General features: G+C 43.0%; 1 protein-coding gene across 2 annotated transcripts; it reads left to right on the forward strand.

The window, feature by feature from the left end:
• On the forward strand, window positions 1-9186 carry Mrpl45 (mitochondrial ribosomal protein L45). 2 transcript variants are annotated; one of them, XM_051175250.1, is made up of 8 exons: window positions 1-120; window positions 872-1049; window positions 1894-2011; window positions 3350-3448; window positions 5421-5469; window positions 7133-7282; window positions 8241-8414; window positions 8618-9186. In XM_051175250.1, the coding sequence occupies exons 1-8, from the start codon at window positions 55-57 to the stop codon at window positions 8702-8704; spliced, it is 921 nt and encodes a 306-aa protein (XP_051031207.1). In that variant the 5' UTR covers window positions 1-54; the 3' UTR covers window positions 8705-9186. The 2 variants fall into 2 exon arrangements, with proteins under 2 accessions (XP_051031207.1, XP_051031218.1); XM_051175261.1 differs by lacking the exon at window positions 1-120 and adding an exon at window positions 269-369.

Raw genomic sequence — 9186 nt, forward strand, 5'->3', positions numbered from 1 at the left:
CAGCTCGGTGCCCTGCGGCTTAACCGGCATCCCGGCGGTCTTTGCGCGAACAAAATGGCAGCCCCCATACCTCGGGGCTTGTCCTGCTTAACCAGGGCTTTGGGATGGTGGTCTCGGCAGGTGGGTAGGGACCAGGCGAATGAAATTTAAAGACAGGAGGAGAACACAGTAAAAGGGAATAATCGTATGGTGGCCGTAGATGAGCTCGGACGATACGAGTGGGGTGATTTAAGTTTGCTGGCATTATGCTTCTCCGCATTAGTTCTAGTCTCTGTGGAGAGATGTTAGAAGGAAAGAAGTAGTGGTTTGGAAGGTGGGCCCGCTTCTTTTGCATTCTTAAAAAAAAATTGCCGAGGATATAGGAACATGGTAGATTTGTCTTAGTTTGGAACAAAACTCCTGATCGGAGGGAAAAGATCACCTGGCTTCTCAAACGTTTATTGGCCAGTTAGGAGCTAGAAGGACAGAATTAAGACAGTGAGACACTGCCTGGGTAGAAAAAGTAAAATAGAAACAAGGAGGAAATGCCCATGAGATCTTGCTTCAGTATTGTGTTGATACTAAGGTTTACCATCAAGCTAAAAGGTCTTTGATGGTAAGACTCTTGCTTTAACTTCTCCACATAGAGCAGTCTACAGTGTATTAAAGGAAAGCTTTTAGGAAGTGTTGACTGGTGTTAACAAAGGTTATTAATTGGCTTGTGCTAAGGGCCATCTCTAGGTGTTCAAGTAGTAATGTGATGGTCTTCACAACAGTTGTTTTGTAACTTCTGAAGCATTATTTGGATATGTCCTTTCTGTAAGACTGCATATAGTTTGCTCAAGATAGTTTCCTTTCCAAATCGCTTATATGCTAACTTTTTACCTTCCAGCCCATTCTTGTGACTCAGTTCCCAGTTGTAATTCCAGTAAAAACCAAAAGCCGTTTCAGACCCCTTCCTCGCGAACCCAAGTACAAAACAGAGAAGGAGTTTTTGGAGTATGCCAGGAAAGCAGGATTGGTTATTCCTCCGGAAAAGCTGGAGCGTCCTATACATCTGGCCTGCACAGGTGAGGCACAGTGTTTCTGGGCTCCTGACTCAGCACCTCTACTGTCAGATATCTGGTGCTTGGAATGCCTTAGACTCTGATCGACAGCGTTAAAATTGCCCTCCCTTTTATTTTATTTTCATTTATTTATTTATTTTTTTGAGACAGTTTCTTTGTGTAGCCTTGGCTGTCCTGGGATTCGCTCTGTAGATCAGGCTATCTTCAAACTCAGAGATCCACCTGCCTCTGCCTTCCAAATGTTTGCCACCACCACTGACTGCATCGTTAAATTAACCACTAAGTTCAACCTCTGTAATGATTGACTTTATATATACTATAGTTCATAATCAGTTTTATCATGTTTTTACAGTACTTGGGGTTAGATATAGGGCTTCATACATGCTAACCAAGCACTCTACCACTAAGTTAGATCCCTAGTCTCCCTTTCTTTTTGCCTTTGAGACAGAATCTTTCTAAGTTTGTCAGGGTGGACTAGAACTTGTGATCCTCCTGCCTGAGTAGTAATTGGAGACTTAAGCTTGCGATACTAGTCCTGTTTATGAGGTCATCTTTTGATCTTGTTTTCACACAACTTCTAGAAAGAATGAAAGTTCATCAGTTTGTAGAAGTAGAAACAGACTCGAAAGAGTTGTTATTCCTTGCTTTCTTTTCTAAGTATAACAAAAGATGTCCTAGTAGTGCAAACAGTTAGTTCCTGGCACTTACACAAGTACAACCAAATTTCCTCTATGTGCAAGTCTGGTTAGGCCACATAATATCCTGTGTCTTTTCCAGTTTTATCTGACTTCAAGGTGGTGGTTTCTCAATCTTTTGACAGTTCCTTAATTTTCTTCTCTCCTTACAGCTGGTATATTTGATCCCTATGTTCCACCTGAAGGTGATGCTCGAATGTCATCCATCTCAAAGGAAGGACTGATACAGAGAACTGAGCGGTTCAAAAAGAATGTGGCATCACAGTTGGCGTAGGTATTGGAGACAGAGATAACTAGGGTTCAATATTCTAGACTGAGAAGAATGTGATCCCCCCCCCCCTCTCCCCACCAAACAGGGTTTCTCTGTATTGCTTTGGAGCCTGTCCTGGAACTAGCTCTGTAGACCAGGCTGGCCTCAAACTCACAGAGATTGGTCTGCCTCTGCCTCCTGAGTGCTGGGGTTAAAGGCTTGCGCCACCAATGCCCAGCTAAACGTGATATTTTATCCTTATTAGGTTGTATGGTGTATTACATTGATTTCCTTCTCTGTCTTTATTTTTTTGTGTTTTGCCTTCATGTATGTGTACCAGAGAAACACTGTCTTGAAAAAAACAAACAAGCTGGGCAGTGGTAGTACACCCCTTTAATCTCAGCTCTCTGGAGGCAGAGGCAGGTGGATCTCTATGAGTTTCCGGACATCCAAGGCTACACAGAGAGACCCTGTTTCGAAAACGAATGAAAGAAACAAGCAAAAATCCCTCACCTCTCCACTTCCATTGTTTGTTCGTTTGTGTTTGTTTTTTCAAGGCAGGGTTTCTGTTTGTAGCAGCTCTGGCTGTCCTGGAACTCTTCAGTAGACCAGGCTGGCCTTGAACTCAGAGATCCGCCTGCCTCTGCCTGCCAAGGGCTTGGACTAAAGGGCTGAGTCACTAGGACTGACTTTCCCCTTGGTTTGTTTTTAGGGTTGCTATTAGAAGCTCTCTGCTGCTCTGGTTCTTACCTGGCTTTGGTCCTCTTTTTGGTGCTGCAGAGTTGCACATGCTTCTCTACTGAATTGAACCTCCGGCCCACCATCTTTCCCTCCCTCCCTCCCCCAGTATTTGTTTTGAGGCAGAATCTTATTATATAGTTCTGGCTGTTCTGGAACGTCTATGTAGACCAGGCTGGCCTCGCACTCACTGAGCTCCGCCTGTCTCTGCCTCCTGTCTTAAAGGTGTGTACCACCTACCTTTCTCTGAACCCTAGCCTGCTTGTTCTTTCTTTACAATGGTTAATTTGAGAGAGTTGAATTTACAGTCTTTCACAGTCAAAAAATAATTATTACCTGGATTAATGGACATGGAGATTAATTCTATGAGTTCTGGAAACTATGTGAGGATTTCATGGTTTTATTACAGTTCATTTATTTGTTTGTTTATGTATGTGCACATGCACTTGCTGGCTCATCCCACAGCACAAGCATGGAGGTTAGGGCAGCTTGTGGGAGTCAGTCCTCTCTTTTTACCATGTGAGTCCCTGAGATTGAATTCTAGGTCGTTAGGATTGGTGACGTGCGGTTTTACGTGCTGTGACATCATCTTTTTGATGGTTTTCATCTTAATTTTACAGAGTTAGAAAGATAAAAGAATTTGATGCTAATTTTAAAACGAGAGACTTCCCTGAAAAAGCTAAGGATATCTTCATTGAAGCTCACCTTTGTCTAAACAAGTAAGTGAACTCCCCATCTTGTATATCCTCAGTCTCCACAGCTTTCACTAAGTAATAACTAAAGCTGCTTTTCCTTTTCTCCCCACTTTTCCAGTAGTTTGTTGTTGTTTGAGACAAAGTCTCTCTATGTAGTTCTATGTAGACCAGGCTGGCCTCAAACTCACAGAGATCCGCCTGCTTCTGCCTCACAAGTGCTGGGTTTAAAGTCATACTCCACCACCGCCCAGCATATTTATTATTTTTATTTTGTGTATGTGAGTGTTTTGCCTCTATGCATGTCTGCGTACCACCTTAGTGCCTAGTGTCCTTGGAAGCCAGAGGAGTTGTTACTGGAGTTACAAACAGTTGTTAACAGCGATGTGAGTGCTGGGAATCAAACCTGGGTTCTCTGCAAGAGGCGTTCTTAACTGCTGAGCCATCTCTATTCCCAGGCCTCAAACTTGTGACCCTCCTGCCTAACCCTCTGAGATGGGGATAATGGGCATATGTCATCACACCTGGTTTGAGTGGGCTTTTAAACAAATGATTTTTTGATGATTCAATGTGTCTCAGTTTTAGCTGTGGTTGTTGGTGTCTCCTGGATGGTTTGGTTTTGCCCTGCTGACCCTGTCTGTGCATTTATTTTGTCACGAATGTTTCTCTTTTCTTGGTAACTTTGAGTAAGTTTCTCTTGATAACTTACAACTTTTCCTTAATTTACCCAAGTCAAGTTGCTAGGAACATGGTAGTTCAAAGTCAGGAACCTGGGGTACATTTTTGAAATGTTTATTCTTTGTAATTTAATTCTTTGTTTCTGTCTTTTGTCCTACTGGGGATTGAACCAACGGCCTAATTCTAGTTCACCAGGTGTCTTGTATCTGAAATACACTCTGCCCCCCAGATCTAGAATAGACTTAAGGACTAATCCGTAGATTCTTACTGACTTTTGTTTGTTTTGGGGGACATTGTTTGTATGAGAGAAAGGAAGACAAAAGGAGACAAAAGGGAAGAGAGATCCATGTGGACTGTTTGGTGCCTTTGGAGCTTAACCTTGGGCCTTGTGCATACAAGACGGGTTCTTTGTCCCTGCACCTGTATACCTTTATGTATCTGGTTTTTGGTTTTTTTTTTTTTTTTTTTTTTTTTTTTTTTGAGCCTCTCTATTTTTTTATCATCCAACCTTGGGTTTTCTTTCAGCTACATATTTTAGTGAATATTCTTGCTCACCTAAAAGAAGTGATTTTTTTTTCTGCTTCAGAAACAAACTATTAAATGCTATTAAATGTCAAGGTTTTGTGGTAGATCACAATTAATATATCATGTGGCTTACAGTATATATGCAGAAAATGTTTGTATAAATGACTGTTTTCCATTTTCAGGACCATTTTCTTTTTCTTTCTTTTTTAAGATTTATTTATTATGTATACAGTGTTCCATTTGCAAGCCTGCCTGCATGCCTGAAGAGGGCATCAGATCCCACTAGAGATGGTTGTGAACCATCATGTGGTTGCTGGGAATTGAACTCAGAACCTCTGGAAGAACAGTCAGTGTTCTTAACATCTGAGCCATCTCTCCAGCCCCCTTTCAGGACCATTATCAATTAAAACAATTTTGCTGGAAGGTCATAGCATATACCTTTAATCCCAGCACTTAGGAGGCAGAGGCAGGCAAGCTCTGTGAGTTCTAGGCCAGCATGGTCTACAGAGTGAATTCCAGGACAGCTAGAACTACACAGAAAAACCCTCTCTTGGGGGGACAGACCTTTTTCTATTAGTATACTTTGTTTTGTGTGTATTTAAAAGGGAACACACATACCATGACTGTCTGGAGCCAGTACTTCTCATGTGGATTCTGGGGGATTGAACTCACTTTGTCAGGCTTTGTGTGCTAAGTAAGCCCTTACTGAGACATCTTCCCAGCCAATTTTCAGATTTCATAGTGGGTTCCATAAAAGTAGGAATCAATGATACATCTCTCTCTTTTCCTTTTCTAGCTCAGACCACGACCGGCTTCATACCTTGGTAACTGAACACTGTTTTCCGGTAGGTTCCATCCTTAGAGTGGTGGCGTGCCTGAGCAGGCAGAGTCTAGAAGTCAGCTCTGGTTTTGTTATGGTTGTTCTGTCTCTTCTTTTTTCTTCCTTTTTAGGGTGGGGTGGGCAGGGTCTTACTGTGTAGCTCAGGTTTCCAATTCATAGTCTTTGTGTCTCAGCCTTCCTGATGCTCGAATTATGTATGGATGCTTTGGAATTTACGTCCTCCCCCCCCCCCTTTCTTTTTTAACTTTTTTTTAAAATGTATTTTCTTCTTAATTTATTTTTATGTACATTGGTGTTTTGCCTGCATATTTGTCTCTGTGAAGGTGCCAGATCGGAACTGGAGTTACAGACAGTTGTGAGCTGCCATGTAGGAATGAACTCACATTTTCTGGAAGAGCAGCCAATGCACGGAAACATCTCTCAGCCCAAGTCCTTTATCTTTAGCTGAATGATAATGACTTGGCATAGATTCTGATGAGGCCCATGGCAAATGAGTAAAGAGAAAGGTCTTTTGTCCAATGTGTGGATCCTGAGGTTGAGAGTTAACTGTGTGACACCTTACTTCACATGTGTTCCCTGTGGCAAAAGTTTAACCAAAATTCACCAAGCTTATGTTGCAGAGCGACAGGGGTGCCTGGTACTTTGAGGAACCTCAAGAACACAGTCTTTGCTTTTGTAGTTCAGCTGGAGGCTCTAGAATAAGAACTTTACTTTCTAGAAATTCCGTTTCTGTTTCTGTTAGCCTTCCCAGGAACAAGTGTGCCTCATCTGTCATAGCCCTGACAGCTCTGGAAAACACTCCCTGAAATGTGAGGGGGTAAAATGAAAATAACGGAGAGAAAAGTGTACTATCAATAGAGTACTTGCAACAATTAGCAGGTTATGAATTGTGGGGGAGGAAGTGGTGTGGAGCAGTGATGTGTGGAGTGAGTTTTCAGTGATTGGAGAAGAGTCCTCTTAGAGGTGGGTGGGTCTTTTTTTCTTGCTTTCTTTCTTTTTCTTTTTCTTTCTTTTTTTAATGTGCATTGATGTTTTGCCATGGGTGTTGGGTCTCCTAGAACCAGAGTTACAGACGGTTGTGAGCTGTCATGTGGGTGCTGGGAATTAAGCCCAGGTCCTCTGCAAAACTAACGAGTGCTCTTAACTGCTATGCTGTCTCTTCAGCCCCAGTGGGTAGGTCTTGAGGAGTTGTTTAATACAAATGTAGCTGGGAGGCAAGCTTGACCAGTAGCTTGCTCAAAAGTTGAGAAGTGCTGGGCAGTGGTGGCACACACCTTTAATCCCAGCACTTCGGAGGCAGAGGCAGACAGATCTCTGTGAGTTTGAGGCCAGCCTGGTCTATAGAGTGAGTTCCATGACAGCCATGGCTACACAGAGAAACCCTCTCTGGAAAAAACAAAAAAAATAAATACATACATAAATAACAGAAACTTGGGAAGAGATGGGGCATGGTAATTTTCATATGTAATTCTAGCACTTGGAAGACTGAATCAGCTTTACTGCCTGGGTTATAATGAGTTGCTGTCTCCGTTCCCATCCTCACCCCTAAAATGGGGAGGAAGTCTGGGCTGCACTGCCTGTCGATTACAGTGTTGCAGTTGTAGTCTCCAAACACCTTACAGAAGGGAAATCCCAGTGAAATGTTCCCTCTTCTCTTGTTCCCTCAGGACATGGTCTGGGACCTCAAGCATAAGACTGTCCGCTGGAGCTTTGTGGAATCTTTAGAGCCAGCCCAAGTGGTTCATGTTCGTTCTTCAGGCATGGTGAACCAGAGCAACATGTATGGCCAGGTCACAGTACGTCTGCACACTAGGCAGGTAGAGTCACGCTTTCTTCACTCCGTGTTAAATCCGTTAAAAATAACATCTGAGACACCAAAATACATCAGTGTTGCTTTAAGGAATGAAATCTGAGACTTCCTCTTGGAGTAATTTGACCAGGAGTGGGCCCAATTCTCCACTCCTTGCTGCCTGTGTGCTCACTGTGGTTCCTGGCCTGTCCATAGTCTGTCTCTTGAATGTGTCTGTGCCTGCCTGGATGCCATCCGGATGTCTACTGCCACTGTGTCTGTCCCCAGCAAAGGGCTTTACTCTGTATTTATTAAATAGCACAGACAATAGGGTATGGAAAAGGGATAATGGAGTCCTGACAGAAGTCTTTAACAGAGTTTTATATGGGAATAAACTTTGCTGACCCTAAAGCACTCAGAAAAGTAAACAGTCCTGCAGAAATGTGTCAGTCGACGTCTACAGGTTCTTTCCAGCACTGTTGGTGGGTGTTTGTTATGTGAGGTTGCTTTCAACTTGTTGACTATTTCAGCAAATCCTTACCACAGCATACACATATACACTACTCAGGATCAGGGGCATGGAGGGGTACATAACTATATCTTAGGCTTGGTTGTAAAAGTGGATTACATGGGAAGTTCACAACATTGCATTGTTCTCTTAAAGGCTAGTTAAAAGCTGAGGACACAGTAGGACAGCAGGCTAATAAGTCTTAAGTGACCTCAAGGGTTTTAACTGGGCTGGGGTCTCTTTGAACACAAGAGATATTTCCATTAAATCTCATCAGTGCCACTCTCAATGTTGGGCATCTGTCCCTGAACTATTGAGTAATAATATTTCAGCCATGATTAGTTCTAAGTTCAGAATTCTGAAATAATTTTAATTTTCGTTAATCTAAAATTTTTTGTTAAGATTGTTTCAAAAATGGTTGTATTACAAAAATAAAACAAAATCCTCTGACAGGCCAGATTTTATTTCATCATTGCAGACTTTGGCCATCTATGATCGGTTTGGCCGGTTGATGTATGGACAGGAAAATGTGCCCAAGGATGTCCTGGAGTATGTGGTATTTGAAAGACACTTGATGAACCCATATGGGAGCTGGAGGATGCATGCCAAAATTGTGCCGCCATGGGCACCCCCTAAGCAGCCCATCCTCAAGGTAAGGCAGCTTGCATGCTTTGAGACAAGGCTGTTTGTACATGTAGTCTTGACATCCTAAAACTCTCCTCTTTCGGGGCTCCACCTAGTGGAGAGAAGGAAAAATACAACCCTAGGAAAGGGAAACTTCCTGGTTGCTTTGAGGGAGGGAAGCCATTCTGCAAGCTTGATTGGTAGATAACTTCAGCCTCTTGTTCTTTTCAGACATTGATGATTCCTGGTCCTCAGCTGAACCCAATGGAGGAGTGCGAAGAGACACAAGGAGAGGTCCATAAGCCTCAGCTTGCCTAGTGGCATGAGCGACTCCTGAGGAGAGTATCGGTGGCTCTCGCCCTTAATCACAGCACTGGGGAGGCAGAGGCAGGTGATCTCTGTGAGTTCTAGTCCAGTCTGATCTACAAAGAATAGCCAAGGCTACACAGAGAAACCCTGTCTGGAAAACCCAAAACAAAACAAAGCAAAAAGACTCCAGAGGATTGCCCAGATGATGGGGTTGCAAAATCACCTACACCCTGTAGGCTTCTTTTGCCCTCTCCTGCCCCACTTGGGTCTGATATCTGGCCAGGTAGGTGGCTGGGATGCCAAGCCATGGAGCATCTTCTTTGTAAGTCATGTTTACCTGCTGAGGTGAAGTGAAAAGTAGCATGTGAGAGACCAAACAGGTGATACTGAGCTTTTTTCCCTAGAGGAACTATGGGAGCAGACTGACAGCATTCTTTTTTCTACTTATAGGGCAGAAGTCAGCATTTGAAATAAAATAGTATCAAAGTGTT

The sequence above is a fragment of the Phodopus roborovskii genome, unplaced genomic scaffold (assembly GCF_943737965.1).
Source record: "Phodopus roborovskii unplaced genomic scaffold, PHOROB, whole genome shotgun sequence".
Classification (NCBI taxonomy): Eukaryota; Metazoa; Chordata; class Mammalia; order Rodentia; family Cricetidae; genus Phodopus; species Phodopus roborovskii.

Coding starts and splice junctions, on each gene's coding strand:
- Mrpl45 (XM_051175250.1), top strand. CDS start 55: ATGGCAGCCCCCATACCTCGGGGCTTGTCCTGCTTAACCAGGGCTTTG. Junction 121..871: donor TGGGATGGTGGTCTCGGCAG/GTGGGTAGGGAC, acceptor TTTACCTTCCAG/CCCATTCTTGTGACTCAGTT. Junction 3,449..5,420: donor GCTCACCTTTGTCTAAACAA/GTAAGTGAACTC, acceptor TTCCTTTTCTAG/CTCAGACCACGACCGGCTTC.